This window comes from Procambarus clarkii, chromosome 63 (genome assembly GCF_040958095.1).
Source record: "Procambarus clarkii isolate CNS0578487 chromosome 63, FALCON_Pclarkii_2.0, whole genome shotgun sequence".
Lineage (NCBI taxonomy): Eukaryota > Metazoa > Arthropoda > Malacostraca > Decapoda > Cambaridae > Procambarus > Procambarus clarkii.
The window spans coordinates 31,540,218-31,566,796 of record NC_091212.1 but is presented as its reverse complement, the minus strand read 5'-3'; the positions used below and the strand labels follow the sequence as shown (position 1 = coordinate 31,566,796).

General features: G+C 42.1%; 1 protein-coding gene across 1 annotated transcript in view; it reads left to right on the top strand.

The window, feature by feature from the left end:
• LOC123769568 (uncharacterized) overlaps nt 1-26,040 on the top strand; it is a 270,062-nt gene extending 244,022 nt beyond the window's left edge. Inside the window, exon 6 of the mRNA XM_069308837.1 lies at nt 24,544-26,040. Within this exon, the coding sequence (XP_069164938.1) occupies nt 24,544-24,678 (135 nt within the window). The 3' untranslated portion in view covers nt 24,679-26,040. The remainder of the gene's footprint in view (nt 1-24,543) is intronic.
• The last annotated feature ends 539 nt before the right edge of the window (nt 26,041-26,579 follow it).

Below are 26,579 nucleotides of genomic sequence, written 5' to 3'. Positions count from 1 at the left end.
GATGTAATAGGACCCATTATCACCACACCAGAAATAAATATCTCTTTGATATCCCCAGGGTCAAACTTAATCTGTGTAAACACTCTATGCAAATTAAGGGACCTAGTCTATGGAACTCACTCCCTAGTGAATTGAAAAACTGTAAAACTTTTGCCTTATTTAAAAGCAAAACCAAAAAGTACCTAACTTCATCTTCTTAGTTTCCTACACTGAGCTTTAAATTTGCTCTGTACCTAGTGTTACCCACTCTCCTAATTTTTATGTAATATCAAACAACCTTATCATTGTGTTCATTGCTGTCTTCTTCTATGTGCTAGCCATATGCTGTATTGTGACTACCAATTTTTGTCAACTACCATTCAAGCTGTCATTGCAACCAATCTTATATTGTTTCTGCTGTATTGTGCCTACCAATTTTTTTTGTCAACTACCATTCAAGCTGTCATTGCAATCAATCTCAGCTACCTATGTGCTTTAATATACTGTACCTACAATTTTCTCTCATCTTTTTTTCATTTCATGTAATCTGTTATCATTTTTTTGTCTATAATTTTTGCAAGTATTTACCTCCTTAAAATTTTATTAGATTAAGGACCTGCCCGAAACGCTGCGCGTGCTAGTGGCTTTACAAGACTGTAATTACCATATTTGTATCCTAACATTCCTTATGTACATTCTTGTATATGCATAAATAAATAAATAAATAAATAAATAAATTAGGCAGATCGTTTATATATATAAGAAATAGAAGAGGTCCTAAGATGCTGCCCTGTGGCACTCCAACGGTAATTGGTAGAGTGGAAGAAGTTGTATCATTGATGGTTACATATTGGTGTCTGTCACTAAGATAGGATCGGATGTAGTCAAGGGCTTCGTCTCAACGTCTACGACACTGCTGTATCGAGGACTACTAACTAAATATGAAACTCACTAAACACTGTGTATCTAATCAACCCAACAACGTAACATAAACGTATGTTACACTTTCTATATTCTGTTTGGCAATAAATCCTCTAATCAAATAAATCTCAGAATAAAGAATCCCCAAATTTGCAACAAAATAGATGGCAAATTCCTTGGCGTTCTCATTGACCACAAGCTGAATTTCCAGGGACACATTCTAAATATATAAAAAAAAAAGTTAAAAAAAAACTGTTGGCATTCTTTCTAAGATCAGATATTATGTACCCCGCCCTGCCCTGGTGACGCGCTATTACTCCCTCATCTAGCCATATAAAATAAATAAATAAATAAATGTTTATTTAGGTAAGGTACATACATACAAGAAATTTTTACAAAGATTGGTTGACTCATAGGTAGAGCTTGTACATACAATGCCTAAAGCCACTATTACGCAAAGCGTTTCGGGCATGAAAAACTTAAATGACAAGCTTAATACTAATTGAGCATAAAGAGTAGAATGAAAACATAGCTGAAAAAGCAGCACAAATACAATTATGTCGACAAACAGCGCTCTTTAAAAAAAAAACATTGGTTGACAATAGAAGGGTAAGGTAGGTTACAGGGAATTTATTAGGTATAGCTTCGTTTTTATCTTAAACTGGTTGAGAGAGGTACAGTCTTTAACATGGTTGGGAAGGTCACTCCACATTCTGGGCCCCTTGTTTGTAGAGCATTTCTAGTTTGATTAAGTCATACTCTAGGAATATCAACTGTATTTATTTCTGGTGTAGTGCTCATGGGTTCTGTTACAACCTTCTATGAAGCTTTTGAGGTCAGGATTGGCATTATAGTTTAGCGTTTTATATATGTATAATACACATGAGAGAATGTGCAGTGACTTAATGTCTAACATATTCAGAGATTTGAGTAGAAATACCATATCTCAACTATGGTATTTGTACTTGGGGTTCTACTACCCAAAATCATTTACGTCCTCTAATTACTCAACACAAAGCTGCTATTAGAACAATATCCAACTCTAGCCCCAGACATCACTCAGTACCCCTACTTAAATCTCTGAATATGTTAGACATTAAGTTGCTAGACAAAAGCTGCTAGACTCTGTTATCGTGTCGTCCCAAGATATACCAGTGGAACATGAAGGTGAAAATTGTGTCGTAATAGCTCAGGATCTTTTAAAAAACAAATTGCAGCTCATTCTAAACAAAACTGACGTTATTGCCGCCTACAGAGTAGGCAAAAAGAATCCATCAAGTCAAAACCAACGAAAAATTCGCCTGAAGCTGTCTTCCCAGTTCACGAAATCCCAACTAGTCCGGACAGCTGCATTCCAACGGAAGGGATTATACATCAACGAGTGCTTGACTAGGAACAGACAGCAACTCCTCTACCGCCTGCGTCAAATCCGTCAACAAAACCCAGATGCGATTCATCAGTGCTTTGTTAGAGATGGTCTGATAAAGGTGAGAAAAACCGCAGAGGGCAAAATGTTTACAATTACTAAAGAAGAGAACCTCAACACTTTCCTCTCCCAATGTGGTTTGTCTCACCTTATTATCACTCCCAGTGAATTAACTTAATTAACCCCCTGTCAACTAGTGGGGCTAGGTATCCTCAGTCTCCTTGTCTCATTTTCTGACTTAATTTTTAACTTACTCTTAACTAGTCATTTACTGAAATTATTTAATTGAGTGCATTAATAGTTCTTCAGGTCTTATTAATTATACAGTCATAACTGAACTATTTATAGTTAATAATCATTAGCTTAAATTTGCCTATGCTTATTATTCAACTTTTCTTTGATTTCATTTATTACCTAGGTTGCCTAGCCTCGCCATGCTCCCTTACTCCATTGTACCCTTGGCTTTGCCTGCATCTCAAATTGCAAATTGTTACTCACAGTGTACCTGAGAGTACTTGTAAGCAATCTACCTCATTTTTCATTTTTGCTCAATTTGTTTTTGTATTGCTTAGTCTTGTTTATATTTTTGTTTTGTATGTCTATATCTTGTGTTTTGTATAGTCCATGTTTATATGTTTTTTGTTTAATCTCATTTATTACCTAGGTTGCCTAGCCTAGCCATACTCCCTTACTCCATTGTTCCCCTGTAAGCCCCTGTTGTGTTTGTTCTGTACAGTATTGTGTACATTTTTTTCCCTATTTTATAGCTTATTTCTACCTTGTAATTTGCCTTTCTTTCCTTGTTTTTCCTGCAATCAGCTTTTTTTATGCAGACAAGTATAGACCCAGAACTTAACCTCTTATCCACTATCTATGACAATAATCACTTTAATGATCTAAATTGCAGATATTTTGCAGCACATGATGTAAACAATGTATCAACTCATAATCACAATATCTCTGTAATCAATTTGAACGTTAGATCCCTAGGTAAACACTTCGATGATGTTAGTGCCTTGATTGAAGCTATTGACAACAAATTCTCTTTTATTATACTTACTGAAACATGGTTGAAAGAGGATACTACTCAACTCTTTAACATGCCTAACTACTCAGCAATTCACAACTGTCGTCAACTTCAGAGAGGTGGTGGCACTGCTCTTTACTACCACCAAGAACTAACATGCTTAAAAGAAATTAGAACTAGAGACTGCTATGGGGAGTATATCTTCGCCAGCTTCAGAGTCAAGGGTGCCGAGTCTGTCCTGTCTGTGGGGTGCAGTTTATAGAATTCCTAACACTGATGTGTCCGAATTCAACTCAAACCTTAGAAATCTAATACTTGATAACAGACTGAACAAAAACCACCTAATTATCACAGGGGACTTTAATATTGACCTCTGCGAGCCAGAACACCCTACTGCTGTTAGCTTCCTCAACTGTATGAATTCCTGCTTCCTCATACCCTTAATCACTAGACCTACTAGAATTACGGATAGCACTGCCACGACTCTAGATCACATCTGGACAAACATAACCTCTCCCCTTACTTCAGGTATAAACACCGATAGCACTACAGACCATTACCCCACATTTCTCTTAACTAACATTAGCAAACCACCTCTTGAGTCAAGAGAGATACGTTTTAGACTACACAATGAAACTGCTATAGACAATTTTATAACTGCTGCTGATAATGTCAACTGGGAGTTCGAGTTAGGTAACATAGAGGACATCAACCTAGCAGTGCAATCTTTTCTTCAAAAAACTCTTAGCCTTTATAATACCCACTGTCCTATGCTTACAAAACAAGTCACAACCAAAAGGCTTAACAATCCCTGGCTTACAAAGGGAATACTTAAATCTATTAATAAAAAACATGACCTTGAGAAGAAGTATAGGTTAGGAATTGTCTCCAAAGAATTCTCAAAGAATTACTCATTATTGCTATCTAAGATAATTAGACGAGCCAAAACTAAATGCTACAAAGATAAATTTGCCCAAATAAAGAGCAACATTAAACAAACTTGGAGAACAATTTCACAAATAATGGGATCAAAGAAGTCTTTAAATAACAAACCGACTCTCCTGTCTAATAACGATGGTCAGCTTTCAGCCTCTGATTCTTCTATTGAGTTCAATAGGTTCTTCTCTTCCATTGGTTCATCCCTTGCTAATGATATTCCATCTTCCAGTATTGACATTAAGGACTATCTTACAGGCAACTATCCACAGTCTCTGTACCTAAAGCCTATTAATTCCACTGACGTCAATGAGATAATTCTTTCCCTTAAAACCAAGTCTGGTGCCCTTGAGGAGATACCAACTTTAATCTACAAAAAAGCCTCCAGATCTTTAGCCCCTGCTATTGCTTTGCTCTTCAACAAGTCACTTGAACTCCAAACCTTCCCAGATATTCTAAAAAAAGCGAGAGTAACGCCTGTCCACAAATGTGGTGATCTCACAGATGTTAACAACTACAGACCTATATCAATCCTGCCAAACTTGTCAAAAAATTTTGAAAAACTAATCTATAAGCAGCTTTACTCATATCTAGCCAAACTCAATATACTTAGCCCTTGCCAATATGGCTTCAGACCCAAAAAAAGCACTAACGATGCACTTATTAGTATGCTTAACTCGATTCATACAGCTCTTGATAAAAATGAGTTCCCTGTTGGGTTATTTGTGGACCTGCGTAAAGCTTTCGATACTGTCAACCACCAAAACCTTCTTCTTAAATTACATCATTATGGAGTCAGAGGTCACTCCCTACAATACCTCAAATCCTACCTTACTGACAGGCTCCAATGTGTATCTGTGAATAATACAATTTCTCCCACCCTACCCATCAACATTGGTGTTCCCCAGGGCAGCATACTTGGCCCTCTCCTCTTTCTCATCTACATTAATGACCTTCCAAATGCCTCCCAACACCTCAAACCAATTCTATTTGCTGACGACACAACCTTCATTTACTCCAGTCCTGATCCCCTTGCTCTAAATGCCACAGTAAATACTGAGCTAAATAAAGTCCATCTGTGGCTAACTGCCAACAAACTCACCCTTAACATTGACAAAACTTTCTATATTCTGTTTGGCAATAAATCCTCTAATCAAATAAATCTCAAAATAAACAATACCCAAATTTGTAACAAATTAGATGGCAAATTCCTTGGCATTCTCATTGACCACAAGCTTAATTTCCAGGGACACATTCTAAACATATCAAAAAAAGTTTCAAAAACTGTGGGCATTCTTTCTAAGATCAGATATTATGTACCACGCCCTGCCCTGGTGACTCTCTATTACTCCCTTATCTATCCATATCTCAACTATGGTATTTGTGCTTGGGGCTCTACTACCCAAAATCACTTATGTCCTCTAATTACTCAACACAAAGCTGCTATTAGGACAATATCCAATTCTGGCCCCAGACATCACTCGGTACCCCTACTCAAATCTCTGAATATGTTAGACATTAAGTCACTGCACATTCTCTCATGTGTATTATACATATATAAAACGCTAAACTATAATGCCAATCCTGATCTCAAAAGCTTCATAGAAGGTTGTAACAGAACCCATGAGCACCCATGAGTTTTGATATTCCTAGAGTACGACTTAATCAAACCAGAAATGCTCTACAAATCAAGGGGCCCAGAAAGTGGAATGACCTTCCCAACCATGTTAAAGACTGTACCTCTCTCAACCAGTTTAAGTTAAAAACGAAGCTATACCTAATAAATTCCCTGTAACCTACCTTACCCCTCTGTTGTCAACCCATGTATGTTTTTTTTTTTTTTTTTTTTTCAAATCAATGCTGTTTGAATGTAATTTTCTGTAATAATTTGTAATTGTATTTGTGCTGCTTTTTCAACAATGTTCCCTCCTCTTTTACCCCTATTTTTATTTGTTCTCAACACATTTTATTCTTTTTACCCATTAGTTTTAAGCTTTAGTCATTAATGTTTTTCCTGCCCGAAACGCTTTGCGTAATAGTGGCTTTAGGCATTGTATGTACTAGCTCTATCTATAAAGCCAACAAACTTTGTAAAATCTCTTTATGTATGTACCTTACCTAAATAAAAATTATTATTATTATTATTAAGTCACTGCACATTCTCTCATGTGTATTATACATATATAAAACGCTGAACTGTAATGCCAATCCTAACCTCAACAGCTTCATTGAAGGTTGTAACAGAACCCATGAGCACCACACCAGAAACAAATACAGTTTTGATATTCCAAGAGTACGACTTAATCAAACTAGAAATGCTCTACAAATCAAGGGACCCAGAATGTGGAATGACCTTCCCAATCATGTTAAAGACTGTACCCCTCTCAACCAATTTAAGATAAAAACGAAGCACTACCTAATAAATTCCCTGTAATCTACCTTACCCTTGTATTGTCAACCCATGTCTGTTTTTTTTTTTTAAACACCGCTGTTTGTCGACCTAATTATATATGTGCTGCTTTTTCAGCCACGTTCCCCCCTTTCTTATTTATATTTTTATTTGTTCTCAGCACATTTTATACTTTAAACTCAATTAGTATTAAGTTTTAGTCTTTAATATTTTTCCTGCCCGACACGCTTTGCGTAATAGTGGCTTTAGGCATTGTATGTACCAGCCCTATCTATAAACCTAGCAATTTTTGTAAAAATCTCTTGTATGTATGTACCTTACCTGAATAAACATTTATTTATATTTATTTATTTATTCAAGAGCTGAGGAGGGAGAAAGAAAGGAATAGCCCTTAATCACTAGACCTACTAGAATCACTGATAGTACTGCCACAACTCTAGATCACATCTGGACAAACATAACCTCTCCGCCGTCTTCAGGTATAATCACCGATAGCACTACAGACCATTACCCCACATTTCTCTTAACTAACATCAGCAAACCACCTCTAGAGTCAAGGGAGTTAAGTTTTAGGCTGCACAATGAAACTGCTATAGACAATTTTACAACTGCTGCTGATAATGTCAACTGGGAGTCCGAGTTAGGTAACATAGGGGACATCAACCTAGCAGTGCAATCTTTTCTTCAAAAAACTCTTAGCCTTTATAACACCCACTGTCCTATGCTTACAAAACAAGTCACAACCAAAAGGCTTAACAATCCCAGACTTACAAAGGGAATACTTAAATCCATTAATAAAAAACATGACCTTGAGAAGAAGTATAGGTTAGGAATTGTCTCCAAAGAATTTTTTTTAGTTTAGTTCATTTATTATGCACCCCATACCCATCTTGTGGGTGGTAGTGGAAAAGGTTACAGAGGCACATAATGGGCTCAGGGACTGAACCCCACAATTCATTTAGCTAAGCAAGTTACAATCTTGATGAGCTAGTTACAAAATTCAATATAAGTCATCACATCAACAATGAGTTCGAGATCGACCTCAAGTACAGGTTCTAAATTAAGCAACTGACATATGTGGAGAGCTAGTGTCAAAATTTATATGTTTGTCCTGCACACCGCCCCCCATCCAGTGGGCAGCGGTGGATAGGTTACAATCACTTAGTTACTACCAAACCTTCCCAGATATTCTAAAATAAAGCGAGAGTAACGCCTGTCCACAAATGTGGTAATCTCACAGATGTTAACAACTACAGACCTATATCTATCCTGCCAAACTTGTCAAAAATTTTTGAATAACTAATCTATAAGCAGCTTTACTCATATCTAGCCAAACTCAATATACTTAGCCCTTGCCAATATGGCTTCAGACCCAAAAAAAGCACTAACGATGCACTTATTAGTATGCTTAACTCGATTCATACAGCTCTTGATAAAAATGAGTTCCCTGTTGGGTTGTTTGTGGACCTGCGTAAAGCTTTTGATACTGTCAACCACCAAAACCTTCTTCTTAAATTACATCATTATGGAGTCAGAGGACACTCCCTACAATACCTCAAATCCTACCTTACTGACAGGCTCCAATATGTTTCTGTGAATAATACAATTTCTCCCACCCTACCCATCAACATTGGTGTTCCCCAGGGCAGCATACTTGGCCCTCTCCTCTTTCTCATCTACATTAATGACCTTCCAAATGCCTCCCAACACCTCAAACCAATTCTATTTGCTGACGACACAACCTTCATTTACTCCAGTCCTGATCCCCTTGCTCTAAATGCCACAGTAAATACTGAGCTAAATAAAGTCCATCTGTGGCTAACTGCCAACAAACTCACCCTTAACATTGACAAAACCTTCTATATTCTGTTTGGCAATAAATCCTCTAATCAAATAAATCTCAAAATAAACAATACCCAAATTTGTAACAAATTAGATGGCAAATTCCTTGGCATTCTCATTGACCACAAGCTTAATTTCCAGGGACACATTCTAAACATATCAAAAAAAGTTTCAAAAACTGTGGGCATTCTTTCTAAGATCAGATATTATGTACCACGCCCTGCCCTGGTGACTCTCTATTACTCCCTTATCTATCCATATCTCAACTATGGTATTTGTGCTTGGGGCTCTACTACCCAAAATCACTTACGTCCTTCTAATTACTCAACACAAAGCTGCTATTAGGACAATATCCAATTCTGGCCCCAGACATCACTCGGTACCCCTACTCAAATCTCTGAATATGTTAGACATTAAGTCACTGCACATTCTCTCATGTGTATTATACATATATAAAACGCTAAACTATAATGCCAATCCTGATCTCAAAAGCTTCATAGAAGGTTGTATCAGAACCCATGAGCATCACATCAGAAATAAATACAGTTTTGATATTCCTAGAGTACGACTTAATCAAACTAGAAATGCTCTACAAATCAAGGGGCCCAGAATGTGGAATGACCTTCCCAACCATGTTAAAGACTGTACCTCTCTCAACCAGTTTAAGTTAAAAGCGAAGCTATACCTAATAAATTCCCTGTAACCTACCTTACCCTTCTATTGTCAACCAATGTCTGTTTTTTTCTTTAAAGAGCGCTGTTTGTCGACATATTTGTATTTGTGCTGCTTTTTCATCTATGTTTTCATTTCTTGTTTTCATTCTACGCATTATGCTCAATTAGTATTAAGCTTGTCATTTAAGTTTATCATGCCCGAAACGCTTTGCGTAATAGTGGCTTTAGGCATTGTATGTACTAGCTCTACCTATAAGTCAAACAATCCTTGTAAATATTTATTGTATGTATGTACCTTACCTAAATAAAATTGTATTGTATTGTATTGTATTGTATACCTACAGTTAGCAAACTGGGGATATTTGGCTAAAATTTCTGGTAGCAGATCATTTTGAATGAAATATTGACACATCGCTGGAACATTGGTTATAGAATTGTCTCTAAATTCACGTATCTTTTCGCACTCCATCACATAGTGACGGAGGGTGTGCGAATAATTTTGTTGACACAGTTTACATTTGGTCAGGTCTACATCAGCAGATAATGAGAATTCCCAGAGATACTTGTAACCGAGTCTAAGCCGAGCAGTAGTAACATCTAGAAGTCTGCTGATTTTATTGGATGATCCATAGATGTGTGGCTCCTCTTGCATGATAGTATGATGATAGATGGAATTACTGGTGTCAATTTCACTTTGCCTTCAGATCTACAAGATCTTGTTGAAGTTCTCGGTGTACTGCTGCTCTCAGATTGCTCATTGACAATCCAAGGTTACACTCAACGGCTCCTTTAAAGACAGATTCTTTGGCTAACTTATCAGCTCTATCATGCATTCGGAAGGCCAACATGAGATGGAGACCACATGAAATGGACTCTGTTACCATCCTTAATAATTTTGTTGTATTTGTGTCTAGCTTCGGACACGAGCATGTTACAGTTATGTCTTAAAGAGTTGAGAGCATTTAAGGATGATAAGGAGTCACTTACAATTAATGTATCAAGTTTTGAGACTTGTACACATTTCAGTGCAAGGATCAAGGCAAATAGTTCAGTCTGAAGGGTAGAGGCCCAGTTGTTTATACGGACTCCCCACTCAAAGTATAGGCCATCGCCCATTGTCAGGACAACTGCACTTCCAGCTGCACCCGTGGTGCGGTGTGGGGAACCATCAGTGTATATAATTTGAGAGAGAGAATGCTCTGTGGACAGAGCATCAATATGGCTTAAGGCGTTGAGCTTTGCCTCAAGACGAAGCTTGGGCTGATCTCTAATTTGCTTCTTGGGTGGAAAGGGAGGGATTAAAACTGGAAAGGGTGTAACCTCCCACAGTGCAGGAAAGTGCCGTTGTTGTTTCTCTTGGTACAAATCATGAACCCCATACATTCTGAGTTGAGCTCCAGTTTTTGTTATCCATTTGGAACAATGCTGATCTTCAATAAAGAAATTCTGGAGGGCTTCTGTGCAAGGATTAGGATGAGTTAGCCTAAGCATTTTTATAAATAAATAAATAAATATGTTTATTCAGGTAAGGTACATACATACATACAAGTGATGTTACATTAATGGATTGATAGATAGAGCTAGTACATACAATGCCTAAAGCCACTATTACACAATGCGTTTCGGGCAAGAAAAAAGAACACTGTTTCCCAAAAACGGTGGGTTTTCTGAGTGGAAGAAAACGTATGTCTGGAAGCTGACTTTAACCGCCCCAAGCTGCGCGCGCATTGACCCGAGGTTATATAAACCTGGGACAGGAGACGGCGTGGGCCCCTTTCCCAAGCCAGCAGCTGCTCTTACATAACGACTCACTGCTGCTCAGCGAGTCGTAAACACAGAAGTTTAGCCCGCTCAACTGTTCTCCCAGCATGGACCCTACACCAGTTCCTCTAGACAACGACTCGGAGCGACCCGTTAGGGGCGTCCTGCCCTTCTCAACATTTAAGGCAGTGTTTGTGTTTTGTTGGCGCGCCGGACCAGTGTTTGTGTTGTTGGTGCGTCGGACCAGTGTTTGTCTCTTTGTTGGCGCGCGCGCCCAGAATCACGCCTGTTGGTTCAGCCTCGGTGACCAAATGCAGGTGCAGTGGTCCTAGAAGGGGAGGTGACCCTCGGTGTTATGGGGCACTGGTTTTACTCCAGTAGGTGGCTGTTATTTGAAGCGCAATCGGGAGGAGATAATCAAGATAACCTCAAGAGGAGGCCTGTACACCCTCCCACCCCCACCTTCCCCATCTGCTCAGCCCTGTACCTTAAGCCCCCTCACCCAGTCGACGTGAGGTATGCTGCTTGGGCGACTTCTGTTGTGCCGTTATTTGTTATTTACGTTCTTTATATAAGTCCTTCTTTATAGTCTGACTGTTAGTCATGGCGTGTTTCTTCACGCTACATTATTTACTGTAATTTTACCTTTGCTTTCGCCCCATGCCTATGTTTATATTGGGTAGTGCTGTTATTGTTGTTCCAGGACATTTATTGCTCATGCCAGCTCCTATTTAGTGCTGTTGCTACCCTACTCTAAACGCTGGCTATTAGGTTAGGCTAGTGCTAGGTTAGGCTAGCTGCTGTCTCTCAGGCCTCGGGCCCCTAGCTTCAAGTTTTCATGGACTTGTATTTTTCATAAGTTTCCTTAATTTATTAATGAATTTAATGGTGTCAAGCTGCATGTTTTCTTGAAGCTGCATGTTTTCTTGAAGGCTGTTATTTGAAGCACACTCGGGAGGAGGCATGTCCACCCCCACCCTCACCCAGTCGACGTGAGGCTTTACATTCAGGTTTGTTTTAACTTTTGCTTATTGCCTATAAGTTATTAGGTAAAGTCAGCTAGGTTAGGCTAGCTGCCGAGTCACAGGCCTCTGGCCACTAGCTTTGTTTTCATGGACTAGTTTTTCCATAAGTTTCCTTAACTTATTAATGAATTTAATGCAGTGTCAAGCCCATGTTTCTTTTGCAGGTTGTACATTTAGGTTTATTTAACTTTTGCTTATTGCCTTTAAGTTATTAGGGAAAGTCAGCTAGGTTAGGCTAGCTGCTGTGTCACACGCCTCTGGCCCCTAGCTTTGTTTTCATGGACTTGTTTTCCCACAAGTTTACCCTAATTTACTACTGAAATTTATGCAGTGTTAAGCTGCATGTTTCTTTAGCTGGTTTTACATTTAGGTTTGTTTTAACTTTTGGTCATTGCCTATAAGTTAGTAGGTAAAGTTAGCTAGGTTAGGCTAGCTGCAGTGTCACAGGCCTCTGGCCCCTAGCTTTGTTTTCATGGATTTGTTTTCCATAAGTTTCCTTAATTTATTAATGAATTTTATGCAGTGTCAAGCTGCATGTTTTCTTTAGCTGGTTTTACATTTGTTTGTACAACTTTTGCTATTGCCTTTAACTTATTAGGTAAAGTTAGCTAGGTTAGGCTAGCTGCAGTGTTACAGGCCTCTGGCCCTAGCTTTGTTTTATGGATTTGTTTTCCTTAAGTTTCCTTAATTTACAGTATTAATGAATTTTATGCGGTGTCAAGCTGTGTTACGGCCCTCTCGGGACGCAACGGGGTTCTCACTCTGATGTTGTTAGAGGAAGATATATGTATCCGTTCCCGAGCCAGTAGTGGCTATCAAGGGATGAGATCCGTGACGCAAGTAACTTAAAGGGAGTAGGGAAAGAAAGCTAAGAACTTAATATTATAATTAGTACCATCACCATTTAAATATATAAAATAAAAGAGTGCACAAGGGGGAGGGGTATTAACACTTAACAAGGGGATTAATCCTCAATCGATGTCTTCTACTGAAGACGCTGGTGCCACAACTCTCGGTGCCTTCTTCGTGGCCTCACGACGTGTTCTCTGAGAATGCCGAGCCTACCCGGGCCACAGGTCAGCCAAAACGCAGGTCCACTGGGGGCACCGTCGTGGAGGCCGTCAACCACACGTCCAGCTGGTCTGCTGGCAGGTACTGAGCCACCAAGGCTGGTACGGCCACTCCACGAACGATTTAAGGGGTACGCCCTAGACAGGAGTCTCGTGTGATATCACAAATCACCCTCCTGTCCTCAATACCCCAGTGGATGATCGTCTCCAACAGTCGGTCCCGGGTAAATCCTTTCACTGCCACTCCACTGGCAGGCTAACACACCACAGTGTTCTTCCGGGGGGACGACGTCACAACAGCTGCAGCAAACTTCACAGTATGGAGACTGGCTGCCTCGGGTAGACTCACTCAACCGTCAACACAGTGGTCCCAGGTCGACTCTGTAAACAGACACGTCATCAATAACCGGGACACTAATACACCTCACTTACGGGCTCGGGCGCAAACACCTGACGTATCCAGTCCATAGATGGCGCTGTCGTCGGAGCACCACCTCACCAGAGGTCAGGAGCGGCTGTGTTGTGAGCTGCACAGGACTGGAAACTGGCCCTTGTGGCCGATATTCGCCGTCCTCATCCGGTGTCGTCGTTCGTTTGGCGGGGGTTTCGGGAGCTGACCCACAGATGGCGTAGTTGTTACTGCTCCTTGCTCGGACGCTGGATCCGGGTTCGTAACACCTCCCCACCAAAAAGAATTTGGTTTTGGGTTCTATAAAAAACACAAACCAAATTAGTACGGCGACACTGCTCCAAATGGACACACATGCTTTATAATCTGGGATGGCGAGGCTGTCTCGTCCACAGAACTGTCCTACTGGGCAATTCCGGCACAACGGGAACTTTAAAATTGAAGGCAAGGTCCTGCCTGGTGTAATCTTCCACATCTTCACCGTCTCCACCGAGATGTTAATCCGGAGCATAACCTCACACCTCTCGAGTAAGGATCGGTGTAGACACGATCTGGGGTGACTCGACACTTCCTTATGTCGTGGCACCGATGATGGCTGACCATAGACGGCATTTCTGGTGCTGGTCCGATGGTCCTTCAGGGAGACAGGAACCTGGAATACAGGGGTCTGATAATTCAGAGTGATCGCGACAGTGGGTAAGTCAATACTTACAGCATACCCTACTAGGTCCACACCTAGTCCCAACAGGGCTGCTTGTACGTCGCAGATGACATTCACTCTGCCACCGTCAGGTCGACCAACGTTCCGCATAACGCTGTGTTGAGGTTCAGCAATCACGCGGGGGGTGTCAACCTGTCGGAAACAGTCACTCATATTATCACATGTCGTACCTCCTGTATCAACCATTACCTTCCAGGTCCCTTCTTCAACTGCAACACTTGCAGTACAAATCTCCAATCCCTGGGACCTCTTCACGATGTTCATGGGAGCCATCATTCTTCGGGTCGTCCACTGATCCTTACTGAGAACACTGGGAACACATATGAGCATCAAACAAAGTATCGCTAAAAAACATGGGGCCAATTGAGGGATAAGCTTCCCGAGCCAGTCATGTCCATAGCCGGCCACATCCACACGCCTGGCTTGGACCGAAGAGGGCACTAGACCTTTTGAACACACCGCACCTACCTCTGACGTCTGGGGAATCTCTGGCTGGTTCACTACACGCTGTAACTTGCCATACCGCAAGCACACATCCGCCTTCGCTCCAGACTCGTTGGTATCCGTGGGTGCCCGCACACAAGGCCTCTCTTCTTGCTCAGGTACCTCTGCCTTCTTAACTTCATGTTCCTCGTCGAGAGAATCAGGAGACACTGCTAGAATATCGTCGATCTGCGGGTGAGAGGACAAATTAAATATGTTTACATCCGGGTCTGTCTTTACCTGGACATTACCATTGCCTGTAAACACCTCAGACTTTGATGTTCTGGCCGACTCGTCCGCTATCTTGGGATGATTGGTGCTCCAATCGGTCACCAAGTCGTTGGCTAGTACCACGTCAATCCCAGCCACAGGGAGGGTATCGACTACTGCCAACTCACATGTGCCGCTGAAATAAGGCGAGTCAAGATGTACTGGCACTAAGGGGTCGAAGTACTGCGTCCTAGGAAACCCAACCAGGACAACCTTTTGTCGCCCATCCACACTTACTCCCTCGGGTAACGAGCTCTTCACGATCAGGGACTGGGCCGCTCCACTATCTCTGAGCACTACAATTGATCTACCAGTATGATCACTCGTTACATACCCGGTTGAAGTGTGAGGGGCCAACAAACTTGGTCCTTTCTGCGTCGTCGTAGACTGGTTTCCTGCTGGTGATGTTCCACAGCTCATCAACATCACCTCCCTTCGTGCGCTGGCACCTCTTCTGCCTCGGCACCTAGCAGCTACGTGCCCTTTCTGCCCTCAAGTCCAGCACACCATATTCCTCCTTGGACTACGGTGTTTCGGACTACTAGGACTTGTTCTTCGGGGGCTACTTGGGGGCGTCTTCTTAGCGCTTCGTGGGACGGGAGTCTCTTCATCGTCCTGAGGTCTGTCAAACCGGCGCTGGTAATTCCTCGGGACGTACTTAGCAGACGGCCTATGAGTCAGGATATACTCTTCAGCCATGGTGGCTGCTGCACTCAAGGTCTCCACCTGCTGTTCCTCTAAGTACGTCTTGAGGTCTCCAGACAAACAATCCTTGAAGTCCTCGAGCAGAATCAGCTGTTCGAGGTCTTCCCTGGTCTCCACCTTCCGAGAGGCACACCATTCTTGAAAAAGTCGCTCCTTGATCGTGGCGAACTCTGTGAAAGTGTGCTCTGAGGTCTTCTTCAGGTTTCTAAACTTCTGCCTGTACGCCTCAGGTACCAATTGGTACGCCATGAGCACAACTTTCTTCACCATATCGTAATCGCCGGAGTCGTCAAGGGATAACGTAGAGTAAGCGATTTGGGCCTTCCCAGTCAAGACTGACTGTATCATGATGGCCCAATTCTCCCTTGGCCACTCCAAAGAGGCAGCGACTTTCTCGAAGGCTGCAAAGAATTTTGACACTTCCTTCTCATGGAATTTGGGGACCATTTTGATGTTTCGTACCGGATCGAAGCTACTGGTGTCCGTTGTTTGCCTCCGACCACCACCTAATCGCAAAACTTCTAGTTCATGTTGTCTCTCTCTTTCCTCTCTGTCTTGTCGTTCTTGCCTGTCTCGTTCTTCTCTCTCTCTTTCTCGTTCTTCCCTCTCTCGTCTCTCTTCTCTTTCTCGCTCTTCTTTCCTTTCTTCTAATTCTAAACGTCTCATCTCTAATTCTTTATCTTGTCTCTCTCGTTTCTCTTCTCTTTCTAATTCTAAACGCCTCATCGCCAATTCTTTTTCTTTCATCTCCATTTCTTTATCTTTTAATTCTCGTTCCATTTCTAACTTCTTCCATTCAATTTCCCGATTAATTTCCAGGGCACGCATCTTGACCGTTAGGAAGCTGATATTAAGCTCACCTGCATCACTGTCAACGTCACTGCCCTTATCTTCCTTTTCCGTGGAAGCTATGTCTGCACTTTCCTTTGTACTAGGAGTCTCGCCTTCCTGTTTCTCTTCTGCCTTCAGGTGCCGGTGTACCTTGGACAAGATCTCCACACGGGAATCACTGGCACGGATCTTGATCTCCAGGTAGGCGCTCACTAGTACAAGTTCTGGTTTACTCAGATATTTTAATCTGGCAAGACAATCTTCTCTGTTCAGAAAAGCCTGAACCTCGTCCAGATCATCGATGGTAGCTTTGTCTGCCATTGTCACAGATGGAACACTTAGCACTTAACACACTGCTTACACGTTAGCACTTAACACACCGAGCACTGTTCTACGCCAATATTGCACTTTATCGCACCAAACACTGCACTTGCCAATATTGCACGTAATCACTTCGGGCACCGCACTACCCAATATTGCACCGAGTCCAAGCGAACACTTCGCTCTACAATATTGCACTGAATCACTGAGCACCGCACTAGTCAATATTGCACTTAATCGCTTAATCACAGCGAGCACCGCACTGCACAATATCGCACTTAGTCACTCTGAGCACCGCACAGGACGTATAACGTCACAATCGTCACACACAGGGGGAATTATTTACAGGGATTACGCCACTTCACCACCCCTGTCAAACATACTTAACAAGGGGACGGATCCCGCTGGGGATGCCAATTATGTTACGGCCCTCTCGGGACGCAACGGGGTTCTCACTCTGATGTTGTTAGAGGAAGATATATGTATCCGTTCCCGAGCCAGTAGTGGCTATCAAGGGATGAGATCCGTGACGCAAGTAACTTAAAGGGAGTAGGGAAAGAAAGCTAAGAACTTAATATTATAATTAGTACCATCACCATTTAAATATATAAAATAAAAGAGTGCACAAGGGGGAGGGGTATTAACACTTAACAAGGGGATTAATCCTCAATCGATGTCTTCTACTGAAGACGCTGGTGCCACAACTCTCGGTGCCTTCTTCGTGGCCTCACGACGTGTTCTCTGAGAATGCCGAGCCTACCCGGGCCACAGGTCAGCCAAAACGCAGGTCCACTGGGGGCACCGTCGTGGAGGCCGTCAACCACACGTCCAGCTGGTCTGCTGGCAGGTACTGAGCCACCAAGGCTGGTACGGCCACTCCACGAACGATTTAAGGGGTACGCCCTAGACAGGAGTCTCGTGTGATATCACAAATCACCCTCCTGTCCTCAATACCCCAGTGGATGATCGTCTCCAACAGTCGGTCCCGGGTAAATCCTTTCACTGCCACTCCACTGGCAGGCTAACACACCACAGTGTTCTTCCGGGGGGACGACGTCACAACAGCTGCAGCAAACTTCACAGTATGGAGACTGGCTGCCTCGGGTAGACTCACTCAACCGTCAACACAGTGGTCCCAGGTCGACTCTGTAAACAGACACGTCATCAATAACCGGGACACTAATACACCTCACTTACGGGCTCGGGCACAAACACCTGACGTATCCAGTCCATAGATGGCGCTGTCGTCAAGCTGCGTGTTTCTTTGCTGGTTTTACATTTATGTTTGTTTAACCTCTGCTTTGCCTTTGTGATTATGTAAAGTCAGCTAGGATGTGTTAGTTGTAGGCGTCTCCAGACGTCTCGTCGGGCCGGTTTAGCCCGCACGTTCGTCCCCAGATGTTCTTGCCTGGCCGGTTTAACCCGCACGTTTGTCCCAGACGTTGTCGTATGTCCGGTGTAGCCCGGTACATTTGTTCCCAGACGTTTCGTCCGGCTGGTATAGCCGGCACGTTCATACCCAGACGTTTTCGTCTGGCCGGTGTAGCCCGGTACATTTGTTCCCAGACGTTTCGTCCAGCTGGTATAGCCAGCGCGTTCGTACCCAGACGTTTAAGTTAAGTCAGCTAGGATGAGCTAGTTAGGTTATACTATGGTGTCTTCCAGTCACGACGTGTATTAAAAACTTTCAGTGTATTCCTCAATTTAGTCGGAAGGTACTGCGGCTTCCCAGCCGACGCCCTTCCTGTGACGAGTTAAGCCGGCGATGTTTTCAGTTTTATATTTATTTGGTCATATAAATAGGCGGCCTCCCAGGCCGCTGGTTTACCCAGACGTGTTGTTTGCCCAGTGTAGCCCGGATGTCACAGCGGCCTCCTAGGCCGCTGGACGCGAAGTTCCAGCTGACGTGTCTTTTTTCACTCCTTTTTGTTATTGTATTTGGTTGTATTTACCTCGGCTCAGTGTTAATCCCGTTTCTCTAACGAGTTATAGTCCAGCTTTATTTTGAGCATACTTTGTTTTGCAATTTATAATTATTTATAATTAATTATAGTTTTAATTGGTTTATAATTTTATTATTTACACCATTTTATTTAAGATTATTCATGTAATATAATTTATTACATTGTTAGGCTTTTACAACGACGTCGTCCCAGCCGGTGTTGTTCCTGCAGAGGATGGGCCAGCTGGTGGCTCGGCCGTAGCTGTTGCAGCGGGCGCCCTCACAGACTCGGCTAGTTTCAGCAGACGATGTTACAGCTGCTAACGCCCCAGTTCCATCTTAGGCTTCCCGGCAGCCGATGCTTCAGTCAGGAACCTCCAACTGAAGCGTTCCAACCGACGTTGCGCCCAGCAATTTATCACTCTTTTTCAGTTTTGTAATTCTCGCTCTCCCAGCTTCATGAATTGTTCCCGTTATTTTCTAGGACAGTTATATTCCAGTCTTTAGCCTTAATTGTCTAGCAGCTGGCTCTCTACTTACCACTAACGTCTTCCCTGGTGGCCAGTTGCTGTTACTTTCCTCCCTTTATCAGATGTTGATGCTCCAGCTGTCGATGACCAGCTGCAGGTGCCCAGCCCGATGTTCCAGCCGCGGACGGCAGGATTTTGCAGTTCAACATTCGGCAACGGTCGTTAAGTTAATCCATTATTTTGCACAAATTTGTCTATTGGTGTTTGTGGTATACACGCTCGTTAATGTGGGTTTAAGGTCCAGGTACTACCCACGTGCATAATTCTTTAACTTATAATTCTCTTTTGCAGCACATGATGTAAACAATGTATTAACTCATAATCACAATATCTCTGTAATCAATTTGAACGTTAGATCCCTAGGTAAACACTTCGATGATGTTAGTGCCTTGATTGAAGCTATTGACAACAAATTCTCTTTTATTATACTTACTGAAACATGGTTGAAAGAGGATACTACTCAGCTCTTTAACATGCCTAACTACTCAGCAATTCACAACTGTCGTCAACTTCAGAGAGGTGGTGGCACTGCTCTTTACTACCACCAAGAACTAACATGCTTAAAAGAAATTAGAACCAGAGACTGCTATGGGGAGTATATCTTCGCCAGCTTCAGAGTCAAGGGTGCCGAGTCTGTCCTGACTGTGGGTGCAGTTTATAGAATTCCTAACACTGATGTGTCCGAATTCAACTCAAACCTTAGAAATCTAATACTTGATAACCGACTGAACAAAAACCACCTAATTATCACAGGGGACTTTAATATTGACCTCTGCGAGCCTGAACACCCCACTGCTGTTAGCTTCCTCAACTGTATGAATTCCTGCTTCCTCATACCCTTAATCACTAGACCTACTAGAATCACTGATAGCACTGCCACGACGCTCGATCACATCTGGGCAAACATAACCTCTCCGCTTACTTTAGGTATAATCACCGATAACACTACAGATCATTACCCCACATTTCTCTTAACTAACATTAGCAAACCACCTCTTGAGTCAAGAGTGATACGTTTTAGACTACACAATGAAACTGCTATAGACAATTTTATAACTGCTGCTGATAATGTCAACTGGGAGTCCGAGTTAGGTAACATAGTGGACATCAACCTAGCAGTGCAATCTTTTCTTCAAAAAACTCTTAGCCTTTATAATACCCACTGTCCTATGCTTACAAAACAAGTCACAACCAAAAGGCTTAACAATCCCTGGCTTACAAAGGGAATACTTAAATCTATTAATAAAAAACATGACCTTGAGAAGAAGTATAGGTTAGGAATTGTCTCCAAAGAATTCTCAAAGAATTACTCATTATTGCTGTCTAAGATAATTAGACGAGCCAAAACTAAATACTACGAAGATAAATTTACCCAAATAAAGAGCAACATTAAACAAACTTGGAGAACAATTTCTCAAATATTGGGATCAAAGAAGTCTTTAAATAACAAACCGACTCTCCTGTCTAATAACGAAAGTCAGCTTTCAGCCTCTGATTCTGCTATTGAGTTCAAAAGGTTCTTCTCTTCCATTGGTTCATCCCTTGCAAATGATATTCCATCTTCCAGTACAGACATTAATGACTATCTTTCAGGTAACTATCCACAGTCTCTGTACCTAAAGCCTATTAATTCCACTGACGTCAATGAGATAATCCTTTCCCTTAAAACCAAGTCTGGTGCCCTTGAGGAGATACCAACTTTAATTTACAAAAAAGCCTCCAGATCTTTAGCCCCTGCTATTGCTTTGCTCTTCAACAAGTCACTTGAACTCCAAACCTTCCCAGATATTCTAAAAAAAGCGAGAGTAACGGCTGTCCACAAATGTGGTAATCTCACAGATGTTAACAACTACAGACCTATATCTATCCTGCCAAACTTGTCAAAAATTTTTGAAAAACTAATCTATAAGCAGCTTTACTCATATCTAGCCAAACTCAATATACTTAGCCCTTGCCAATATGGCTTCAGACCCAAAAAAAGCACTAACGATGCACTTATTAGTATGCTTAACTCGATTCATACAGCTCTTGATAAAAATGAGTTCCCTGTTGGGTTGTTTGTGGACCTGCGTAAAGCTTTTGACACTGTCAACCACCAAAACCTTCTTCTTAAATTACATCATTATGGAGTCAGAGGACACTCCCTACAATACCTCAAATCCTACCTTACTGACAGGCTCCAATATGTTTCTGTGAATAATACAATTTCTCCCACCCTACCCATCAACATTGGTGTTCCCCAGGGCAGCATACTTGGCCCTCTCCTCTTTCTCATCTACATTAATGACCTTCCAAATGCCTCCCAACACCTCAAACCAATTCTATTTGCTGACGACACAACCTTCATTTACTCCAGTCCTGACCCCCTTGCTCTAAATGCCACAGTAAATACTGAGCTAAATAAAGTCCATCTGTGGCTAACTGCCAACAAACTCACCCTTAACATTGACAAAACCTTTTATATTCTGTTTGGCAATAAATCCTCTAATCAAATAAATCTCAAAATAAACAATACCCAAATTTGTAACAAATTAGATGGCAAATTCCTTGGCATTCTCATTGACCACAAGCTTAATTTCCAGGGACACATTCTAAACATATCAAAAAAAGTTTCAAAAACTGTGGGCATTCTTTCTAAGATCAGATATTATGTACCACGCCCTGCCCTGGTGACTCTCTATTACTCCCTTATCTATCCATATCTCAACTATGGTATTTGTGCTTGGGGCTCTACTACCCAAAATCACTTACGTCCTCTAATTACTCAACACAAAGCTGCTATTAGGACAATATCCAATTCTGGCCCCAGACATCACTCGGTACCCCTACTTAAATCTCTGAATATGTTAGACATTAAGTCACTGCACATTCTCTCATGTGTATTATACATATATAAAACGCTAAACTATAATGCCAATCCTGATCTCAAAAGCTTCATAGAAGGTTGTATCAGAACCCATGAGCATCACACCAGAAATAAATACAGTTTTGATATTCCTAGAGTACGACTTAATCAAACTAGAAATGCTCTACAAATCAAGGGGCCCAGAATGTGGAATGACCTTCCCAACCATGTTAAAGACTGTACCTCTCTCAACCAGTTTAAGTTAAGAGCGAAGCTATACCTAATAAATTCCCTGTAACCTACCTTACCCTTCTATTGTCAACCAATGTCTGTTTTTTTCTTTAAAGAGCGCTGTTTGTCGACATAATTGTATTTGTGCTGCTTTTTCATCTATGTTTTCATTTCTTGTTTTCATTCTACTCATTATGCTCAATTAGTATTAAGCTTGTCATTTAAGTTTATCATGCCCAAAACGCTTTGCGTAATAGTGGCTTTAGGCATTGTATGTACTAGCTCTACCTATAAGTCAAACAATCCTTGTAAATATTTATTGTATGTATGTACCTTACCTAAATAAAATTGTATTGTATTGTATTGTTATAAAACCCTTGCTTATTGTATTTGAGTTATTAACTAAGCCAGCTAGGTTGTGCTAGTTGCCGTGTCACAGGCCTCTTGCCTCTTGCTTCAGTTTCCCGGGTTTCGCATTTTCCACTAGCCTACTCACTTTCTTCCCGCTCAGGATGCAGCTTCGTCTCGTTACATGAGTCTTTTACTGTGTTTACGTATGTTTGTTTAACTTTTGCTTTGCCTTAAGTATTTAAGTAAAGTCGGTTAGGATGCGCTAGTCGCGGTGTTACGGGCCCTTGTCTCCTGCTTTAAGTTTCTGGCCCTGCTTTCATGTTTAGTTCCCTCTGTAAATTATTACTGTTATTACGGGTAAGCCTTGCGGCATATTTGTTGTTTCTCCTGGTTACGTTATGTGGTTTATCATTTACGGCCTAAAGGTTTACATTTACCCTATCACAGTTTAATTCAATTGATGCCCTCCCAACGCCAGCTGCAGGTTTTACTTCCCGGTGGAATTTTATGCTTGTTCGCTCGACTTTGTTTAACTTGTTAGGTAAGGCCAGCTAGGCTGAGCGAGTGGCTACTCGCCGTCTCAGTTATCTCTACCTTAAGCTTTGACGCCCTGGCGTCGTGCGGTACGCCGTTTTGGTGTTTATAATTTATATTTGTGAACAATTTTAAAATATATCTTATGATTGCTAGACTTTCAGTTATGAGTTGTATTGCTTCCGCAATTTATAGCATTGCTTTCACCTCATGCCTAAAATTTGTTATTGTTGGACTCGCAATTACGATTCGTATTTATTACGGAAAAATTTTCCCGCAATTTACACTTTGCTTAAGTTTCACGTTCAATTTGTTATATTAAGGGACTTTCAATTAGGATTTGTATTAATCTATTGCTTTGCCTCTGTGCCATTAAGTTAATTTCAGCTAGGGTATGCTAGTTGCAGTGCATTCGGGTGGGGTCCCACCCCCCATTTTTTCCTCCGGTTATTTCGTCCTATTACACTCGTTTCCCCCATTATATATTCTAAATATCGTGCATTATATTTGACCACCCATTCTTCATCGCATCGACAGTACATTAAGATACATTTGGAATGCTACAGAGAAGTTGAGCATGGCCTCGCGCACGGTGTCATGCAATAACTGGCCATACGGCCATCCTTTCGGCAAGCTCAAGCCAGTCAGTTAGCATGATGTCGGCCAACATGTTGTTGGCCAGCAGCAGCCAGCATGCTGTTGGCCATCCGGTCGCTAACGTTCTTTGGCCATCCGGCCTTCTGGGCTAATTTACTCTGCTTGATCCCTCGCCATTGTTGTTTCCTACTACGTAATGGTATTCTATTTAATTTAACCTCATCTATCATTAGGTTAGGGGCCCTTACCTCCAACTGCTATTCCTTCCCCTGCGCTCTGCCCGCTTGGCGCACAACGTCGGCTTCTTCTGTTCCCTTTTTTTCGCAGCCACGACAAGCCGGAACCCCCCCCCCCCCTCACCCTACTGCGGCGAGGAAGACAATGCGAGCCGGATATTCCTCTTATCACCATTACAACACACGCAGCGGTGCCGGGTTGCAGCCGCCCAGGGCGTACGTTAATACTATTATCTTCCCTTATTTGCTGGGCTATATGGTAGTATGGATATTATTCCGTATCGTTACTGTCATTCCAGTATTATTTCATTAAAAATATAAATTGTTATTATGGTTTGGCGTTGCTTTCTTAATTTCTTCCATTCTTCGGCACTTGCCGTCATCGGTTATTTACGATATTACATTGTATTCTTACATTGTACAATTATTTACGACATTGTATTCTTAATATTATTCCTTATTACAGTTACTGGATGACGGTTCCCTGCCGTCGATTTCACTTTGCTCCTGTTCTAAAAGATGTAGCCGAAGTTCACGGCGTACTAGCTGCGGCTTGCAGACGCTCATTGACAACACAAGACTACACTCAGCGGCCACTTAAGGCAGACTCCTTGGCTTCTATCCAGCCCTATCACCCGTCTGGAGGCAGAGATGGGATGGAGACCAAGGGTAATGTTCCCCGCTCACATTCTACATCCGCTTAGGACACAAGCATGTTATAGATTTGGCTTTAAGAATTGGTTCTTATTCCATTTTATTGTTTATGTATATATTGCTTTGTTGTATATACCCGTTCTTGGTATATGTATTGTTTATATTCAAGATTTATAGTGTTTCGTATTATCCCTGTTTATAGTTGCTTTGTGCTTCTTTGCTGTTCTCCTACTGGCTTTCTCCCACCTTTGCTCTTAGCAAAGGTACTTCCCCCTTCCGTTTGCTGGAAGATTCTTAGAATTGTTAGCCCCCTTCATTGCTACAGTATAATTATTCGGAAAACTCCTTATTCATCCAGGATTGTTAATTAAGGAATCTCTTATTTCCTGTGCCGGGCTCCCTCCCCCCGTTTTTTCGTCTCCGTATTGATTCAGCTAGGGTTTCCCTCTCGTCTGTGCCCTTGCCTGTCACGATAACACTGCATGCCGCTTCTGCCCACCCTTACTGCCTTATATCTTTCAGCCCGGGGGAGGTGGTCTACGCGACAAAAAAATCGACGCACACTCCGACTGGACCAGGTATCGCTTACATGGTCAGGAATCAACACTCTTCGGATCCTACAAGCGCAGTGCAGGACGCACGCATACCCTAGCCCAGCGAGCGCCCCCCGGCAAGTTCTACCCGGCCCGTGCCCAGTGAACAGGCAACACTTCTTCAGGGCGATTAATTCGCGCCGCCCTCGCAGAGCTAGGCTCGCCTTCAGCCGACCACGCCCTCTTACCTTTAGAATTGACAGGGCCACTCGGCTCTCTTGACGGGCTAGCCATCGAAGTTAACGGCGGGTCCAGCAACCAGCTGGAACACCCAGCTAACTACGTCCGGGACGTTGTTGCACTGCCACTCTGAGGCCTCCTTGCGACCAGCGGGCCTCGCCCTTCGGGGGGGGGGGGGGGCCCGGCCAGCTGGCCTGCGGTGGGGGTGCAGCGCCGGTCCCCAAGTGTCCCGCTGTCCGCAGCTAATCCTTTGCACAGTCTACGTGCTAGTAAGAGTAAGGAACCCCTTCTCCTTAATCCTTCTCCCGCTGGCCCTCGCGGGATTGGGGGTGCTCCGCCGGAACCCCCAAAGTGATAAGCCTGCAGACAGCTAAGAAATATTCCCATGAATTGTAATTAGTCTAATTAATGCAACTTTCATTTACTACCTATGGATGTAGTTATTAATTGTAATTGATCTCTATTTTATCATTAAGGATTATTCATTATAATTATTCCTTAATACTTTATTGTTATGCACTAGTCAATAATTATTTATCATTCATCCTAATTAGCTATTTGATTCATTAAAAATAATTGCTTATCATTATACTATTTGTTATTATTATTATTTATTATATAATAATAATTTTATTTATTAATTTATTATTTATTAATTTATATAATAAATTAATTTATTCTATATTAATTTATTATATATTAATTTATTGTATATTAATTTATTATTTACCATTATAAAATAAACAAGTCCCCAATCTGAGCAAGTTTTCTTCCAACCTCAGAAAAAGAACACTGTTTCCCAAAAACGGTGGGTTTTCTGAGTGGAAGAAAACGTATGTCTGGAAGCTGACTTTAACCGCCCCAAGCTGCGCGCGCATTGACCCGAGGTTATATAAACCGGGACGGAGACGGCGTGGGCCCCTTTCCCAAGCCAGTAGCTGCTCTTACATAACGCCCACCCTCCTCCCGGGATCCTCTGCATCCCCTGTTTTAATTTTGAAAGGGACGGCCCACAGATGTGCTCAAGGGGCACTTGCTCTAGCATGCTAAGCATTTGCTGTATCTTTGGGGGTGC